The sequence below is a fragment of the Hydractinia symbiolongicarpus genome, chromosome 1 (assembly GCF_029227915.1).
Source record: "Hydractinia symbiolongicarpus strain clone_291-10 chromosome 1, HSymV2.1, whole genome shotgun sequence".
Taxonomy (NCBI): domain Eukaryota; kingdom Metazoa; phylum Cnidaria; class Hydrozoa; order Anthoathecata; family Hydractiniidae; genus Hydractinia; species Hydractinia symbiolongicarpus.
This window is the reverse complement of record NC_079875.1, coordinates 22418604-22438685: the sequence shown is the minus strand read 5'-3', so window position 1 is coordinate 22438685 and position 20082 is coordinate 22418604. Positions and strand designations below refer to the sequence as shown.

General features: G+C 36.4%; 4 protein-coding genes across 5 annotated transcripts in view; 3 read left to right on the top strand and 1 right to left on the bottom strand.

Moving 5' to 3' along the window:
- The first annotated feature begins 78 nt into the window (after nucleotides 1-78).
- Nucleotides 79-14054, top strand: LOC130646540 (cytosolic iron-sulfur assembly component 2A-like). Of its 2 annotated transcripts, XM_057452529.1 has the most exons (6): nucleotides 79-900; nucleotides 12498-12517; nucleotides 12630-12774; nucleotides 12850-12899; nucleotides 12985-13030; nucleotides 13097-14054. In XM_057452529.1, exons 1-6 carry the CDS (start codon nucleotides 852-854, stop codon nucleotides 13192-13194), a joined length of 408 nt encoding a protein of 135 aa, XP_057308512.1. In that variant the 5' UTR covers nucleotides 79-851; the 3' UTR covers nucleotides 13195-14054. The 2 variants fall into 2 exon arrangements, with proteins under 2 accessions (XP_057308512.1, XP_057308513.1); XM_057452530.1 differs by lacking the exon at nucleotides 12498-12517.
- Nucleotides 6273-12471, bottom strand: LOC130646393 (uncharacterized). Its single transcript, XM_057452517.1, has 2 exons — nucleotides 9484-12471; nucleotides 6273-9256 (listed from the first exon to the last, which is right to left on the bottom strand). Exons 1-2 carry the CDS (start codon nucleotides 9890-9892, stop codon nucleotides 8457-8459), a joined length of 1209 nt encoding a protein of 402 aa, XP_057308500.1. The 5' UTR covers nucleotides 9893-12471; the 3' UTR covers nucleotides 6273-8456.
- Nucleotides 14055-15454: 1400 nt separating the features above from the next.
- LOC130646317 (proteoglycan 4-like) lies at nucleotides 15455-18816 on the top strand. The gene has a single exon (XM_057452491.1). The coding sequence runs from the start codon at nucleotides 15490-15492 to the stop codon at nucleotides 18814-18816; it is 3327 nt and encodes a 1108-aa protein (XP_057308474.1). The 5' UTR covers nucleotides 15455-15489.
- LOC130646361 (tyrosine-protein kinase CSK-like) overlaps nucleotides 17476-20082 on the top strand; it is a 110721-nt gene continuing 108114 nt past the window's right edge. The window contains exon 1 of the mRNA XM_057452515.1: nucleotides 17476-17479. The gene's annotated coding sequence lies outside the window, so the exon portion shown is untranslated. The remainder of the gene's footprint in view (nucleotides 17480-20082) is intronic.

The following is a 20082-nucleotide window of genomic DNA, read 5'->3' as shown; positions in this document are numbered from 1 at the left end:
GAATATATGATTCTGCAATTTTTAGACAACTTATCCAGTTCTATTGATATGTCAGTGTATGAATACACATAACAATATATTCTTTCGATGATTTTATTTTTCGAGTTTTCAACTCGTGTCCATATATTGGAATTTTGAGGCCATTTAAATGACTTTGTCCTGTGAATTTTTTTCACGCGAAACTGGTGTGCGTGAAATTTATACAAAATGAAATTTATACATTTAATCCCAATTTCATCCGTATTTTGTGTTATGGGAATTATGCACATATATTCATTGCAGTTGTTGAAGATCTTTTTATCATTAATGTGAATAAAAAAATACATGTTTTTTATAAGATCACAAAAGTTTGTCTGAGCCTCGATTTAAAGCTGCTTATAAAATGTTTGTATAAAAAAACAATTCAAAAATGTATTCAATTTAAGGGATGGAAATAAAACTTCTGTGTATCAGAAATCTTGAATTTCTATTTTTTTATAACTTGCCTAAATTATATTTTTTTCAGTATTCAATCATGGAGGTAAAAATAATTTATATTTCTACCTCCATGATTCAATTAAAGAAAATTTAGCCCAAGTCACATTTACAATTAGTTAAATTGAGGACCAGTAAAATTCTGCGTAGTGTTTAATTCAGTGTGACTTCGGTGGCTAATTTATTCTTTGGCTTTAAAATGTGAATTGAAAAAAAAATTGTTTTAACAGCACACATACGAAGAAACTACCATACAATACACTTTGTTTCTTTAAATACGTGTGCAGTCTTGTTGGTCTTGTAAACTAAAGGAATTAGTAAAACTCTTATTGTGCTGTAGTATTCTGTAGTAAAATGACAAAAATATAACGACGAGTATGACGGACGATGATGTTGATTGCAGGGAACTTGCGGAAGAAACTTTTGGTGAGTGATTTCTTTCTTCATAAAAAGCATTTAATGATTTGAGTGTAAATGTGTAACAAATATGAAACCCCCTATGGTTTGGTTGCTAACGGAATTTTTTTTACAGGCATCGCTAACACAAATGAAAGACCTTTATAAAAATACAACGCTTCTAGGTCACAGTTTTATACGCTAACTGTGTCTGTCCATCTGTGACAGGCAAAATGGAAGTTTTTATTTTATTTTCTGGTCGCTGAAAATTGTTAATCGTTGAATTAGACGCCAAGACGTTAGTATTAACTTTCGAAGGACGTATAAAAATGTCTTATGAAAGACTTTCTAACAGGATGCATTTAAGACATCTAAGAGCATCTTCTAACAGAAGATAAAAAGACGTCTTGTGCCGGCTGGGATTCGACGTCAAAGCGTAATTAATAAAGTAAAGCCGTGAAAATATCCACTGACACATTAAAACAATGGAAGAGAGGACCATCACTTAAATTTTGATGATGTCAGAAAAGACCCGTCCATACACAAAAATTATTTTTCCTACAATTGTGTAGATTGAAATTGATTGTGCTGATCCAAGTACTTTCCAGGAACATATGTTTTCGACGAACGCATAAGGAGATATAAGGGTTTAAAAATTCTGCTAACGTCAGCAAGAACCCGCCAATGTACATAAAATTTTTGTCGGAAATTTCCCAACCCGTTGTTGCCATCGTGTAAAGCGTAAAACGCTGATCAAGAAAATGTATCAGATCATATGCTTTTGATGGTTTTTTGATGCCGAACTCGGGTGAAAAACTTACCCAATTTGGTCCCAGGTTGTCCCTAGCTACCCAGGTAACTCCCAACTATATAATGACAAATCAATCAACGATATTGATTACAAAATAACCTACTTACAATAAAAAACGCATTGAAACAAGAGGCATTAAATGTGGAAAGATAGCAGGTGCATAGAAGAGTAGACATTGCAAAATTACATTATTCTGCTCTCTGTTGCAACGATCTGAATGTCTGTCACTTCAACTGGCGAAGTCTATGATGGCCCACGCAGACAAAACAGTCGGGAACGTAATAAATTAAAGCTAAGGCAATTTTTGGTTACATCTATTGATTCTTTTTTCTGCAATTAAACTTGACAGTCGACTGTAAAAAGTGCTGCATTGGCCAGGTATACCTCGAAAACATGAGAATATCAAAGGAGTAAGATCCTTGGTCAACAAGATTTATTCTTCGATTGTAATTTCGTTTCTTCGTCAGCCCATTTGTAAACTCTAAAGTGCAATGTAATGGCTTCACTAATCGCAGTTTGTTTTTGATGTCATTAACGTGTGAAAATTTAACAAATAAGATAAACTGTTTTCAGCTACTTTAAAGAAAAATGAACACATCGACTTCGCGTGTTACAGACAGACAAAGAGACGGGCATAAGAAGCCTATTAATATAACGGCGAATGAATCATTAAAACAATAATGAAGCGTTCTTTTAAATCCACTGCAAAGAGCTCGACGAAAAACACTGTAGCAGGGAGGAGATTTTAATAAACTTTTTCTTGAAATAAGAACAGTACAATTAAAATGGCCATCGTACAACGATAAACTGAATATCAAACAGTTGGCAAAGAGATACTCTAAGTTCATGTTCAAAGAAAAAGAGCACGCAGCTCTCAGATTATTAGACCAATCAGACCATGAGGGTGTCGCCATCCTCGTTCCCAGGGCCATTTTTTTACTTTTTTGATATCCGACACAGCGCGAAGAAATGACCCTGGGCTTTGTCTGCCAGTAATGATGTTGGCACGGTCGAGACGGCCAAGGTTATTCCTCCGCATTTGATTTACAAATATATCTGTTACGTCAAATCTTTACAACGCCTTCTATTTCGTTATGCTGCACCGGAATGGGATAGGGTTTGTAATTTTTTATGTCAAGTGCAGAATCAATACTGTTGACTAATCGATTCTTCGACATAATACGTACTTTTTAAGGAGGCATTGTAAATAATTAAATACTTTTGTTTCTATAAAACTTAAAAAATGAAGGACAAGTAAGCAATATTATATATTCAAGTGATTGGCTACATATAGTAAATATGATATTAGACTTCTAAAAACGCTTTATGAAGATTTTGGCATGCAACTACTGAACCGCCTGGCGATTCAACCAGCATTAAACTGTGTTTTTAAACTTTTTGGTGTCTTTTTATTGTTACTGTATTATTATCAACTAAAATCACCCCAAAAATATTATAAATATAAAAATAATGATAATTCATGAAAATTGAAATTTTTCATATATTTTGACGCGGTGTGACAAATTTGGTACTTTTTTTTTGCAATGATCCCGCGGTGAAAAAATATTAAAAGTCATAAAAACTTAGTACGGCACAACAGTACGGCACAACAGATATTTAAGTAATGGCGGATAAAAAGACAAGGGGGCGCTGCAAAAGCGCCCTATCGGTGCCAATAGGGTTAAAGTTATGACCGGACAACCATGACGCATTGAAACAAAAACATCCAAGAGCAACCGGTGCTGATGACTCAGTTCAGACGGGACAAACACCATTTGTCGATCCAGTGATGTTTCAGAGTTTGAATGGACATAATAGCAAAAGTCAGTATCAAAACAAAAGGAAGTGCCGGACCATCTGGTTTAGATGCTGATGAATGGAAATGGATGCTCGTATCAAAAAAACATCTGGTCAATTATTGCTTGAGACTGTTACTGCTTTTGCCCGTATATTGTGTGTTAAAGAATTATATGTTGTTCAGTTACAGTCTTCGGAGGCGTATGTGATTTGTTGACTTATTTATTTTGGCAATTTCCCATTTGAATTGGTGAAGAAGGCTATTGTGCATGTCATCAAGTCGGAGATTGTATGTAGTGCAGGGAATCTACAGTTGTGTGCTGGACTGCAGGAAGGATGCGAGGCAGTGGTTCATACAATGAATGATATCTTTGATAAGAAATCAACAGGTGCGCTTCTCTTGGTGGATGCTACCAACCTTTTTAACTGCTTAAGGTTACTGTAAAGGAAAAAACTCACTTGATGAGTAGTCTCAGAAAAACCCTTATAATTTATCAATACTTTTATATTTTTTTTAATTTTTTTTTGTTTCTGAATGTTCGATAAAAGACTTTTTTGATGGTGTTATTTTCGTGAGATGTTAATTTTCCAAAAAGAAAATATAATGAATTAAACACACACCATTTTTTTTCACCGTGCGTTTTAAAATGGCTTTTTTTTCCGAACGCGTGGTCGCAGACTTCTCGTTTTTGCACTATTACATTCAGCATAAATTAAATTCAAAAAGGTTCCCGGTTTTTTTTTGGTTTTTTTTGTAACGTATATATATCGATGCTGAAAGTAAACTATCTAAAAAATATTATTGTGCATATATTTACACGGTAGTCTCATATCATGCATAATGTTTACGAAAAATATGCTCAACTCATTTTGCACATATTTTCTCGAAGGTGCGAAGGATAAAACACCTCTGAAAAGGCTTTTTCCAGAAAAAAGGGATGTTCCAAATATTTTCATGGAATATAAAATTGTCATTCGAAAGATAATTTTTTTTTCTATATGTCATGAATTTTTTGTAAAAAACCTAAAAAAAAAATTGTTTCCTTTACAGTAACCTTGAATAAAAAACTGCTTTTACACAACATAAAATATCTTGGTCCTGCTATGGCAACGTATGTCAAAAACTGCTCAGCCCTTAAAATTAGAATTTTTTTACGTCGGCAATAAAACATGAGATACATTTCAACTGATTTGCGTCGGCATTTTTTTTTTCGTAGTAAATTTTTTTAGCTGGCAAAAACTTTCGTCATTCACCTTGTATTGGGGCTAGACCTCACATAAATTCGATGTATTGATTTCCTAAGACGATGACAAATGGAAACGGTTTACAAGTCCCATGACCTACTTTCCCGATGCTGTACTTCGTTAAGTTAATAGTTCACTGCCAACTGGCTTTCTATATGTTTCGAGACGAACTCATTAGAAAGTACGTTGCGCACGTGCTATTTACGAACTGAAGGTCAGGGCATTCAATAAGTTGTATATCGCAGAAGTTGCCGGTGACATGTTTCGAAAATGCTTGTCACCGGCACAGTTCACCATGAAGCAAAACTGTACAGGAGATTCAATTTATAGAGTCTTCGCAGAACATCTCTCCTCACAAAACCGAGGGCAGGGCTGACTCGTTGCCTGCTGTGTCGTGTGGGAGAGAGAACTACCGGACTTCCTTTTAATACGATATACAATTTTTTGATTATTGTTATTACGAATCGAATGGCACCACGGTATTTCTGTAACGTGAATAATTTTAGTGATAATGACCTAACTAACTGAAAATCGAGTGTAATTATTCTTCAGTCGCAATGAGTGGGGGAAGCTCAAACAATATCACAATTAACATTATGTGATTCTTGCCACAGTTCCTTTCAAATTTTCATTATTTTTGTTGTTTTGATAATGACATCTACAAACTTTGCAAAGCACTTTAGCAATTTCATTAGAGTCATTTTCCGATTCAAACCCTAACTCAGGAAAATTCCACGAAAGAACCGTTTTCTTTTTCACCATGTTTACTTTTTTATTTTATTTTCGTGAATTCAGGAAATTATTCCATCCGTTTAGTTTCGAATGAAATAAACCACCCGCCGAATACTGTGTGCATTCCCGTGTGTATTCCCATGTGGAGACCTGGTTTCTTTTAGGATAAGGAACTCGAGAAAGATGTATGCCAGTTTTCATATTACGCCAGAGAAAATGTGATATAAAAATTCACCACAAAGACTTTAATATTACAAAGAATAACATGCGATCAGTTGAAAAGTTTGTTTTTCAAAAAAAATGGTAGTAGAAACCAGGTTATAATACGTGAGCAGGTACGATAGAAATATACATACGATGGCCCTGAGGTGTCACTGGGTCCTTCTCAAAATTCAACGAGGCCTTCCCATTTTGACTCAGACCTTCCCAATTTTTGACTCGGACCTTACCAATTTTTGACTCAGACCTTCCCAATTTTAACTGAAACCACCTGAATTTTTAGCTGAGACCTTCTCAATTTCCCAGCAAGACCATATTAGTTTGGATTCAGACCTTCTCAAAATTCTGAAAATAAGTTTTGCTAACGCATATCACAAAAATATTGCGATAAACAAAGAAAGTCAGATGCGACATCAGCATACAGCAGCAACTACACTGTGTATGTGCACAAAATGGATTTGATACCTTGTTTATCCGATCAAGAGAAACCATTGGATGACCTGATTAATGACTATTTTATTGGTGGGTACACTTATGAAGAAATTCGAGAGTTTTTACGAATACATCATGGTCATGATATAAGTCTTTCTACGCTGAAAAGAAACTTGAAGCGTAAAAATCTATTCAGAAGACCACTCAATACCCGAAGGTGCAGTGTAAATGAATTAGAGGCTGCGATACAGAATGATCTTGAAGGTAGTGGTGCTCAACTTGGATATCGTCGTGTATGCGCATCGTTGAAAAGTAAAGGATTGATTGTACGCAGGGAAGATGTTCGTAAGACTCTGCTAAATATTGATCCGGAAGGTGTTGATCAGCGAAGAAGACATAGATTATCACGCCGTACTTATAGAAATCCTGGTCCAAATTTCGTTTGGCACATTGATGGGCATGACAAATTGAAGCCCTTTGGATTCAGCATCCACGTATGCATTGACGGCTATTCACGCAGACTCATTTGGTTATTTGGTTGGAGGTATCATCAAGTAACAAGGTGCCAGAGTTGATAGCAAGATACTACCTGGAAGCTATAACGCAATTGAAGGGAATTCCAAACAAAATAAAGGCTGACGACGGTACAGAGCATTCCCTTATCGAGCCTATACATATATCCTTACGCGATAGTAATGGGGATTGTGAAGCCTTGGATACATTTTCTATTGTATCTTTACCAGTTAATCAACGTATAGAGGCATATTGGTCTAAACTGCGTCGAGACCGACCTGGTTGGTGGGTTTCCTTCTTCAAAGACCTTGTGGATAGAGATTTGTACGATCCCTCAGACGCTGTTTTACTCCATTGTGCAAGATTTTGCTTTATGCGCCTTATCCGTGAAGAAATACGAACCGTAAAACAGGAATGGAATCAACATCTAATTTCCAAATCTAAAAATGGCGGTCCAAGTGGAAGACCCAATACAATGTATTTTTTGCCTCATTTACACGGAGGAACGAATTTTTTGAAAGATGTCGATTTAGACGAGGTTTCAGAATTTTCAAGTATTTCGATACGTACAGTGGAAGATTTTTCTGACGAATTTGGTGAATTTGCTACCACTTTGATGGCTCAAGATGGTTGGAACGTGCCAGATAATTTCGAAGGCTGTTTCAATTTGTATGCGTACCTTATTCAAAAAATTGCAGAATATTCATGAACAGTTGAACTAATTCTTTATGAACAGTTTACTTACTTTGTTTTCCAGAAAAAAGATATGCCATTTTTCTTTTATATATTGCTGTCTTTCGAACAAAAAAACATGCTGCTCAGAAATATAAATGGTACAACACACCACACGTATGCCGTGAATTACCAAATTATAGTCCACTTAACCAGTAAGGGATTCTAATTCAGTCATTCCCGGTGAAAAAAGTATCTCCAAGTTTATATAGAACAAAACTCTAACTCATATAAAATTCCCAAGTAAAAATCTCCAAGTTTAAATAGAACAAAACTCTAACTCATATAAAATATCCAAGTAAAAATCTCCAAGTTTATTTATAACAAAATTTTATAAAATAGTTTCTATGTGAAGTGTCCAAATAGAAATCGTCAAGTTTGTACAGAACACTGCTGGAACTGCCTTTGTATAAAATGATAACATGATTGAATTTCAAACACACTCCTAATAGCAAAATAAAATATGTGCACTGTCATGTTTATATAACGTTTTGTTCTCAACTATTTCTGAAGGTTTCTGAATTAAGCAAAAAAAGAACGTAATTTAAAACTATATAAGAATATCAGGTAAATACATACAGTATATGATATCAAGTAAAATCAGTTCCCCAGCTATCCACCCGCAAGATATTCTGGAATTCTTCCCGGAGTTCACAAAAGTTGCGCTACGAATACGGCAGTTCCAATAAAGGCGCACACGTATGCGCAATTGGTCTTCTGGCAGCATTTTCACCCATTTCAACAAATGACACATCTATTTTTCTACATAAAATTATGTCTGAACCTGTCAAAAATCGCAACAATTTCACAAGATCAGTATTGTCAAGCCCACGAACATATTGAAGCAAATATTTGTAACAACATCGTTGTCCTTCTGTCTTCGGATCTGCAACGAATAGTTTTATAACTTTTTTGGTAGAAGGTGTAACAGCATCGTAAAAGTTTTTCAAGAAATATATTGATGAAAATTCTTCATATTCTTTTAAACATTGTAGTGTTTTCGCCCAACTGCAAACCATGATGAACGGTTTTTGTATTATTTCTTGCTGTGCAAGTTCAAGAACAACTCCATAAACATTGAGTGGATTAACACTGGATCTACAGTTTAGCGGTCTAGAAGATCTATGAAATCCTCGTCCTTGTATATTCCTTGATTAGTGGTTTTCAGGGCTTCTTTTAATAATGATGCATCCATTGGTGACACAAAGTTTAAAAAAGATTCCATGAGCAGATCATTAGAGAGCGGTGTGTCCCCAAATAAACAATACGTAACAAAAGCTTTGGTTAAAAAAATTGGAAAATATCCAGTTTTGGTGTATCCATGTTTCAGTATTTTTCCAATTGATTCCCATTCCTCAAAGTACAAATCATGCCTTATGAAAGGTACCCTTTCTGATGTTCCAATACAGAGAGAATCAGCAACCTCCATCCAAAAAGATGTATACAAATCTCTGTCAACTCCAATACCAACGCCACTTTCTTCTTCTCCTCGTGGATCAATAATTGTGAACTTTATTTTATCGTTTTCCATTATTTGTTTGAAGCCGTTGATCATATCTTCCTTCAAGCGCAACCTATGAACTTTGATAGTTTTAATACCATCAGAAAGAACCAAATTTACTTCGTTGCTATCTGGTTCCAAGTTAGCGTGGCTAGAGCTAGCGTGGGATGACAAATCCACAGTTGTGTCACGATGGTTTAAGGTGGCTGGAGATTCCAAATCTACGAGGTTATCAACTTGGTTAGGGTTACCTTCGTATACCAAATTGATGACAGAATTATAATGATGATTTGTACCAGCTTCAAATTCAAAATTGGGATTATTATCGTTTTGATGGTCAGGTACAATTCCAGATTCCAAATCGACTATGTTATCACCATGGAAACCAGGATTTGGTACAGTTTCTAAAAATATAAACTTTAACTGTATATACATTGTGTGTAGGTTTTTTTATCGATTCAGACCAATTTTCAAAAGAAAATTCCTTGGGAAATAAGACCAAAATTACCTACGGCCGAATAAAATCTGTTCTATCCAGACAAATTAGCATACGACACAAATTATATCAAACGAAATTATATCAGACTACTGTACCAAGTACTTTTAAATTTTCTGAGGCTGTTGTACTTACCAGGAACGTCAACAATCTGCTGATCATCTTCTTCTGCAACCAAGAAGTCATTTCCAAAATCCAAATTAGGAATTGGAACACACATAGAATTACTTGGAGGACTTGCATCTTCTCGTTTTCTGGTATTCAAAACAAGGTACATCTTTGACAAATACAAACCATTGTTGCTTAAATAGTCTGTTAAGGACAAATTTTCGTCAAGTGGTTCATCAGCAGAGTTAGTCAGAGTTGTAAAACATTCATCGATTGTTTCTCCGAAATAACATTTTCCTTCATTTGAAAAGAATAATCTCTCTGCTCGTTCCTTAATTGCGGATAACAGTATGTTGTCCTCCACCATTATGAACCTATTTTTGAGACACAATAACAGCACTGCCTTTTTCAACATCGAATCTTTTCCACCGAACATGAACCTAGAACGTCAAGAAGTTCTCCATATAGCTACATTGCAATAAAATTTGTTTAAAAAAGGATAAAAAGCTTACAATTTTGTGGTAGCTAGATACCTGCGAGTTAATTTTTCACGTTTTTTCGCCTGATAAACTTGTTACAGACTTAAGCTATTAGCCACCCTATAGCTACATAATATAAGGAGAATTTCAGACATGCATACCTACTTGACTTGTGCTATAAATTCATGACGACATGCAAATACCAAAAGCTTGGTAGTATACTTAGATTAGAGTAAAAAAATACCTTCCTTTCTTCAACTTTTCGTTCATTTTCTCCCTTCCTCCTGATTTTAAGTATTAAACCACTTAATCTTGCTTCTGTTTTCCTCTTATTTTCACCAACCATTATCTATTTGCTAAAAATCCCTTTCTGCTGTTCCCTTCACGTGTGTTTATATTTGTATGTCTACCATTTTTACATCGCGAACGGTCTGGGTCTAACTTTGAAAGTTTTTGTAGGTCCTCGGCGCTGTGAAATCAAAGAAGGTCTGGTTGAAAATGAGATGGTCCCAGTTAAAAATTGGGAAGGTCTGAGTTAAAAATTGGGAAGGTCTGAGTGAAAATTGGGAAGGACCCAGTGACACCTCAGGGACATCGTATATACATGATCACATGTTCTTAAAAGTCCGCCAAAATAAAAATTAATTCTTTGTTAATTTTTTTCTTCGTTGATGTTGAAAATGAGTTGTTGTTTTTAAAAATTTCACAACAAAATTACGTCGGCAATTTTTTTGCCGACGCAACTACGGTATTTTCTCATTTTACGTCGGCAATCACGTCAGCAGTGCCGAATGCCGACGCTAATTTTAGGGGCTGCTGCTACATGAAAGCATTTAGACTGCTTGTGAAAGTTTGCTTTTGCAATGCTAATCTACGCAATAGAAATAACATCGCTCTTGGCAAAAATCATTCCACTGGTTTCTAGCAATGATGGTATGGGTGTGCAAATAAAATATCTTGCTTTTGTTGACGCCTCTGTGGGATAAGAGAACATGTCAGTGTCCATGCTTGCTGGATGGATGACTCTAAAGGAGGTACAAAACTTAGATACTATTCAAAAGCGTGAAAAATGGTGATTGCTTGTCAAGGAAGTGAAATTTGTGATGGTACGGAGTTAACATAACAATAAAGGGAAGAACATATTTGAACATTTAAATGTAATTTCTGTCACGGTTTTTAAAATCAGAACCTCGTGCACCATACAGAAATTCTGTTAGTGGTTTTCCACATAAACTAACATATTTTCTTCGCACTGTACCTGGTCTTGGGGAACATCTCGCAGTTCTGGACGAGATCATCAATAACAGAAGGATACCAGCACTGACTAGTTGACAGTTTTGCAGTCGAGATGAACGGCGTTTTCTTGTCGCTGCATGTAAATAAATTTGATCTGGCATTACTAATCTTTAAAGAAATTGCAAGCATTATAAAAGCTTGTCGCCAAACAACTTACCTCCCTGATCAAAGGCCAAGACGAATAACCAAGGACGTCAAGGAAATTAACAAAGCATAAAAAACGTTATCCAATCAAGAGACGATAGAAAAAAACTACAGTTTACAAGATCTCAGTGTCTAAATGACTAAGGAGCAACTGCCTGTAAATGATTTAGCGAAAAAAAGAAGAGCTTCGAGCTGGCTAATAACGTTGCCGCTTGAGTTAGAGAATTTCAAAATGAACGAACGTGAATTTAACGATGCCGTTAGCATTTTATACAGACAGATGGAGTGTAAAGTATATTCCCTCTCCATTTCAGCATGTTGGTCCACGTTTGATGTCAACCATGCCATGCCGTCGTGTAAAAAAAGTGGATTTCTTTATCATCGCCGTAACAATATCAGAGATTTCTTCGCCAAGCTGTTGAACGAGGTGTACAACGACATGCGCATAAAGTCTCCTTTACAGCCTCTCTCTGAAGAACCTTTATCGAAAAAATTAAACACCACAAACGAAGCACGACTGAACATAGGTCCTCGAGGTTTTTAGCACAGGAAGCAGCTTGCATTTTTAGACGTAAGGATTTTCAACCCATTTGTAAAACACCACCTGAACACAGACCTGTGGTCACCCTGTGTAATCTTGATGTTGCAGAATAAGTTCTTGTGAAAGTTTCAAAATTAATGATACCTTCAGTTTAAATAAATACACTGGTTAAACCATATGTCGTTACGCTGGCGTAACAAAACAGCCACCCAGCATTTTCTAATTTACAAATAAAAGATGCTGTGAAAGTTAAGAAATTAAAGATGTTTTTGCTATGACTAAATATAGGTGTCAGTTATTTTTGTTGTTGTTGTGAGCGCTCCACTGGATTTGCTAAAAGTTTTTATTTCAGTCGAAGGTCAGTTTAATTTTGGAACTTACCTTGCAAAATAGGGGATGTCGCGTAGCGATTAGCTGTATCGTGTGTTTTTTGTTGAACCGATGTAGCGGTAAAGTTCCTTTTTTTGTTATGCTAAGCTCTCTACCCGGATGTGCGGCACAATTTTACTTTTACTTGAGCGCTCAACCCAACGTCCAACGTCGGGTCATCCAACTAGTCTTTAATACTTATTTTTTTTTAGATGTCATTAAAAGCATTCAGGTATGACTGTTTGATCGGTTGTTAAAGCGATGCAACGATATAATTAAAAGTACAAAACACAAAATATTATGACACTCAATGGCTGGGTATACCACTTTCTTGTCCTTTCTAGGATCCTGAAAAATCTCAAACCCTCGAAGAATTACTAGTGGTGAAAGAAGAACTAGTGAAAGTTCGAAAACTACGAGAAGATGAATACGAAATCATAGTGGAGGTTGTTCCCACTGTTCCTCACTGTTCACTAGCAACTCTTATTGGTATGATCCTCAACCGTCGTGGTTGTTACTTAGCGCGCCCTGTTCTGTCATTTATACGCATTATTTGTGTTTTAGGTTTGTGTATTCGTGTAAAGTTACATGAATACTTACTGTGCAACTATAAGGTGCGTAGCTAACTTACAAGTTCATTCTCGACACGCGTTTATTTATTTTACAAGTAAATTCAGCAAACTTTGATTGTTCATTTAGCTTGATGTGTTTATCAGGGAGGAAAAACATCTAAATGCTGGAGAAAGTAAGTACTTCTTTATTCTAGTAAGCGCTGTGCTGGATGTAAACTATAAAGATTCTGTTTTTTTAGTCACAAAACAAATTAATGACAAAGAGAGAACATCGGCTGCGATAGAGAACCCCGAGTTGATGAAGATAGTGCAACAATGTATCAAGGAACGAGATTAACTGACACTCTTCACCGTTGTTGCATTGGAAAAGGTTTGCGTATATGCGTTGGTTTGTTGTTACCATGGGAGATGTCTATATGAAAGTGACATGTTATAAATTCGCGTTTTTTTAATGCGATTAAAGTAGAAGTTGATTTCAAAACTTTTAAATACATGTTATTTTGAAGGAATCCACTTTTTGGCGAAGAGTAAACTGTATTATAATATTCCAATACGTCTGTCTGTGAGACCCTTCGAAGGCCGGAGGTTTTATAATCAAAAACCACGAATTATTACAGTAATCACCTCCGTCCAGCTTTTTGAAAATTCTAGGGACGTAAGACTATATCCAATATGCGGTTTCGTGTTTTGCTATTTAGGAGCATACCAAGAATTTATTAAACCTGGTTCACACTTATGGTGTTCATGCAGGCGCTGTTTTAGCGTTAACAGTGTTAACACCGTGAACTCGTTTAGTCCCCAATAACGCTCCTTTTAGCGCCAGTGTTAAGTTGTTAAAACTTTTTGATATTTACCACTAATGCAGTGATAAGAAGTTTTCAAACGAATAAAAGCACGGAATCGTTTTTTCAATTCGTCTTTTCTATCTGGAAAGTCTGTGTAGCGGTAGCCATTTTGAACATCCCTTGTTGATTGTTGCTTTTCTAAATACTTTATTTACGAAATATTTGTTTTTTATGCATTTTCACACTTTTAGGGGATGTTACATAACATTTTTAGTATAAATATTAAACAAATATTAAGCTATTGGCTACCAACATATTTTGTATCAGCTTCGGCAAGGGTAGCTGCAACCTTTTATGTTACTTCACTTTTTTGGCTGCTTACAGATCTCAAATATATTTATTTTGCCAACAAGCCACATATGTGTGATTCTACTCTTTACTAAATGTGACTAAATGTGACTAAATGTGACTAAGTAGCCGTTTATCGGCTGTGTGGGAAAACAGTTAAAATAGCAGCACATTGTACCAAATTTTAATCCAATTTTTTTTATATCAATCAAAGCTAAAACAGTTTGCAGTGAGTCTCTTTTCGTCGAGTGACGAGTATTAAGTATCCAGTGAAATATCCATCATAATGGATTGTTGTCTGTGTTACATGTTTGATAAGCTGTGTGTTGAAGTATTTAGGGACGACATCAAATATCATTTGAAAAGTTTTAGTCATAATAAAGTGAATGGTGGTCTCTAATGCCAGGCCCGATAACCCTATTCATATCGCGTCGTGATATGAAAATGTGCTCTGTCGATTTTATTAACCAACATTAAGGCTGGAACTATGTTTCCGCAGCTTTAGCTGAAATGAAAATGCAGCTTTAGAACTTGTTACCCCGTGTACCAAAAACAGACTGCCAGCATTTTTTAATTTTTGGAAAAGGTTCCCGTGAAAGTTTAAAAATTAATCGCTAGTGATAAGGGAATGAGCGCTTGGTAAAGGTAACCATGTTACACATTTGCGTGTGGAATGCTTACATCCGCGCTCTAATCAAATTTTATGGAAACTTCGATTAAAGAAAAACACATGTATCGAAGAATCAAAAAGCAACCCGTCGTTACACCATCCCGCTAAAGTAATCACATAGCTTTTCTATTTTGCGGCATAAGTCTTCATTAAATTGGCAAAATTAATTGTCAGTTTTAAATAAATAAGTAACTAAATTAATCAGGGGTAAAAAATAAACCCAAAGTAGAAATGGTTAATCTAGTCTGTTGTCTCTTCCAATTTTATATCAAAATTTGGCTACTTTCTTTTTTTAGTCGTAGGTAGCTAAAAACCAGATAGCCACAAGCCCAGCTGCAGCTAAGTAAAAGTGAGATTGTGGTAAAGAGAACTCAAAATTAAGAAGTAATGTCTAGGGATAAATAACTGTTAGTGTACAGTGGCCTTATACAAAAAAAAGTTTATCTTTTCCTATTTTGTGCCTCATTAATTAGGAAACGCGTGCAAATTACGAAAAAAATTAAGGGCTCGTCAAATTTAATGGAATTAAGTTACGAATATGCTAAAGCCGCATTCCTTGGAGGAATGTATGCCCAAACTTGTTTGTTAAACAAATTGCGCATTCTAAGTTTGTTTAAGTTCCTTCTGCATAAGTGCGATTAACACAGTTCGTTCACGCTTGGATGTCTTCTCGCACAAGCTGAACACAAACAACTAATCAGCCGTGCTATCGAAACAACAGTTAACGACAAAAAGAGCTCATGCTGAACCGTGTTTACGCACCGCGTTTCATATTAGGCACAGTAGTTGTTTTCACAAAATCTCGATGTGAACAGGAAGTAAAAGAAAAATGTTACTCTCGATTCTACTAATACTTAGTGTTGCTGATGTCAGCAGTGAAACGATTACTACGACGAATGTGGATTATTCTTCGGATTATGTGATCAACATCCAAACTGATGACAATCCTGATCATTTGTGTAAAGTCGACCGGAGGTTTTTATCAATAGCTTTCGGTATCGGTCAGATAAACAAAACTGTAAGTGGCTATGATATTGACTCTGATAAATTACGTAACATAATGACGGCTCTCTCACCGAGCTATGTACGCATTGGAGGAACAAAAGCAAATTTTTTGTACTTTGAACCAAGAAAGTCTGGCAGCGAAACTACACCGACCACAACAGCAACACCTGACGATTTGACACCACCCAAGGTTGAAGGTACTCCTACCACTCCTAAAACAACAATCACAACTACCCACGCGCAGTTGACTACAACTACAAAAAGGAAGAAGAAGAAACCAGTAATTGAAGATAACTTGCAGATAACAACCACAACTCCCTCTCCTGTCAAAAAACCTGAAGGACCACCTCAAGAGGAAAACCATCACGAGCAAAATTTGGAATTGTCATCAATGAATATAGGAGAAGAGGCTCCTACCACTCCTAAAACAACAATCACAACTACCCACGCACAGTTGACTACAACTACAAAAAGGAAGAAGAAGAAACCAGTAATTGAAGATAACTTGCAGATAACAACCACAACTCCCTCCCCTATTGAAGAGCCTGAAGGACCACCTCAAAAGGAAGGCCATCATGAACAAGATGTGGAATTACCACCAATGAATATAGGTGAAGATGCTCCTACCACTCCTAAAACAACAATCACAACTACCCACGCACAGTTGACTACAACTACAAAAAAAAAGAAGAAGAAACCAGTAACTGAAGATAACTTGCAGAAAACAACCACAACTCCCCCTCCTGTCGAAGAACCAGAAGGACCACCCCAAGAGAAAGGCAATCATGAGCAAGATGTGGAATTGCCATCAATGAACACGGGAGAAAATCCTGATGATGAAAGCAATGAAGCGGAAACGGAGAACAATGAGGCAGAATCTCCAAATGCTGCTGAGGACAGCGACGACGAAAAGATGCCATCAGAAGATCTTTTCAAAGAAAAAAAGATTACAAATAAAAAGATCCCTAGTAAAAAGAAAAAACACACAACTCCAAACCCACTCGCTACCTTAGCTAAAAAGAAAAAAACAAAGTCTAATGAAAACAAGGTACCAATTGAGGATATTTCACCATTTCCTGTTGAAGATAAACCAACTAGAAAACCAGCTACTGCACTGTCTTCAAGTCTAAGTAGTAAGAAAGTTACCCCGTCAAAAGATACCAACACGATTAACTTAGAACTTCCCAGGAAAAAGAAGAAAAAAAACAGAAAAAACAAAAAACAGAGCAAACCAATAGAAGAATTCAACTTGGACGAGCCTATATCGAGAAAGAAAAAACCATCAACATTAAAAACCACCGGACCAAAACCAGTTGGAAAAAAGAAGAAAGGACGGAAATTAAACTCCGATGCCTCAGATGTTGAACTAAACGAAAGTGACATGCATGATGATGATACTAATGACAGCGTACCAAATGGTGACACCACGTCAGAGAATGACATGTCAAACGATGCTGACTCGAATCTAAATGAGCCTGATAATGATAAGTCAAGTGACGGCGACGATGACGATGACTCAGTTGTGATTGATAATGACGAAATTAATGAGAATTCCGATGAAAATGACCCTTCTGATATAGACGTCATGCCCCCTGTACCCAAAAAGAAGAAAACGAGTAACAAAAAACCAGAACTTTCATTACCTGGGAATAAACAAACTAATCAGAAGACGACTTCCATGCAGCCATTCCCCATAGATGATAAAAAAAAGCCTTCTACAACTGCTAACCCAATGGACAGCAACATCGACATGACCTCTTCTCCAAGCCAACTCGATTCAAATACACCTGACCAATTGAGCGGTCCTGAGTTTATTTCCAGCGACTCTATTGCAACGGATGCGAAGCAAGTCGTTCCATCTGTTAGTGCTAATGACGTAACAGATTATAAACAGAAAAAAAAGAAAGCCAACAAAAAGAAAAAATCGAAAAACAATGCCATAACGCCGGAAGACGAAGAGGCGGCTTTCCAGGAAAAAAAGAAAGAGAAATTACGCGGTTACCGTAACTTTACTATGACGGCTGATTTTTTTGACAACTTGTACGGTCTGATCGATGACACCAAAAATGAAATGCTTTTTGATATCAACGCTTTTCCGCGAAAAGATGGAATGTGGGATCCGAGTAATGCTATTGAATTCTTCGATTACGTTTCAAAGAGAAATTACAAAGTGAATTGGCAACTTGGCAACGAGCCGAATCATTACCAGAAACTTGGTGAGGGACATAAAAGAACTGGTGAAGAGGTGGGGAAAGACTACGTATTGTTTGCAGACATCTTATCGCAATATGGCAATCCAAAAATAGTTGGCCCTGATACTACCCGACCGAAAAGAGAAGATGGCCCGGTAAGTCAGTGGCTCACTGCTTTTCTTTCACAAGACGCAGAAATAGATGCGTTATCCTGGCACCAATATTACGCCAATGGGCGTACCGTCAAAGCTGAGGAATTTCTGGATCCTGATTTACTAGACGATTTTACCCGACAATGTGCTATAATGAAGTCCATAGCAAAGCGTGCCAATTTCAACAAGCAGATCTGGTTAACTGAGACAGGTAGTGCATGGGGTGGTGGGGCAAAGAATATTTCGAATCGATACGTCGCTGGCTTCCCCTTCCTAGACAAGCTCGGTGTTGCAGCTAAGTTCTGTATGAAAGTGGTGGCACGGCAAACCTTCCTGAGCGGGAGTTACGCCATGGTGGATTGGAAACAGAATTATACGCCGTTTCCTGATTACTACTTGGCGGTTCTCTTTAAGCGATTAGTTGGTCAAGCAGTGCTTCGAGTCACTGTTGATTCCAAATCTAACGATCAAGATTTGCCTGACGATAGATTTCGAGTATATGCGCATTGCACACGAAAATCGAGACGAAATCCACCAGGTTCTATCACAGTCTACATACTCAATTTGCATAGTAACTCAAAAAAATTCTCCTTTGGAAATCTTGAGTTGCTGAAAGTGAAGCAATACTTGTTAACAGCAGATTCTCTCCAATCTGACGTGGTCAAGTTGAATGGCGTTCCATTAAAAATGAGTGGAAATTCTCTTCCACGCATGAAAAGCAAAATGGTTGAACAACCCATTCATATACCGGGACAATCCTTTGGATTTTTTGTTATCGACACAGCAATGGCAGCTGTATGCGAGTAATACATTCCATTGTAGAAGATATAGAATGTTACTATCTTTGCGTTTATTCTCCTAAAAGATTTTTGGAATTACTCGTATCTATTTTAAAACATTATAAGCACCCGTACTTAGTTACAGTATGAAAAAAAAACACTTTGCTTGTTTTTTTGCTTTTTCTCTCTTTTTTAAATAAAGTACCGTGACGCTTCACGATGAGAATTGTGTTTGTAAAGTCGTGAACAGAATTCTGCAGATGGTTGACTAATATAAGAAAAGCCACACGTTGGTTTTTGTTTACCAATGTTCTCTCAATACGCATCAGTAATCTTACCAAAAGTAGCGCACACACTTCTGAAATCAATGCATATGCAAGAAAGATCCAGGATGCAAATATCTTTTAACAAGCTAACGATAATTGTTTTTGCTTGTGATTGCTTTTTTCTCGTCTACTATAACTGCGTAAAACACTTATATTGTCTCTGTGGGAAACAACAGCTCAGAACTAAAGCTCTGTAACGAAAGAGGTTCTTAGAAATTATGACCTGAATATATATACAAGGTAAATTATTTCAGAATATAAGTTAACGACGTTCGAAGTTCCGACACTCCCCTCTTTCGCGAAAGGCGCGAAAGTTAAGTTTCAACAGGATACCATAAGTTCATTGCGCGTGTATAAGTTTACGACGTTCGAAGTTTCGACAGGCTTGAATTATTTGTACATAGAGAGCTCCATTACCAACAAAAGCATCCAATATACCTTGCTACGTGGATTAATTTTCGCGTCGATTTATTTTCGCGAATAGCGACCTAAAAAGAGGTCGCGTGGATTTATTTTCGCTAATGGCAACCTTTGCGTTGCAACCTTTGCAAATTTTGCGTTGATTCATTTTCGCGAATGAGCTTATCTTAAAAATTTCGCGTGGATAAATATTCTCAAAGGAAGGATAACTAACAGGAAGAGGAAACTAAAAAACTAAAATTTTACTGTAAATCATTTGTTTATAAGTTCAATAGTCTTTTCAACACAAAACATTTACATTGTAACCGCTTTAGTTACATATCCTGAGCATGCTGAATACGTTTTTGTAAAAAAAATCGCGAATGATAAAATTCGAAAAATTTTGCGTGAACTAATTTTAACGAAAAGTCAAAAAATTCGCGAAATGGCGAAAATTTATCCACGCGAAAATTAATCTACGTAAGGTATTTATATAAACATATTAGTTTCGGGAGAATCAAGTGCAGTTGAACTCATGTATTTTGAACTCCTATAATTCCAAAATATAA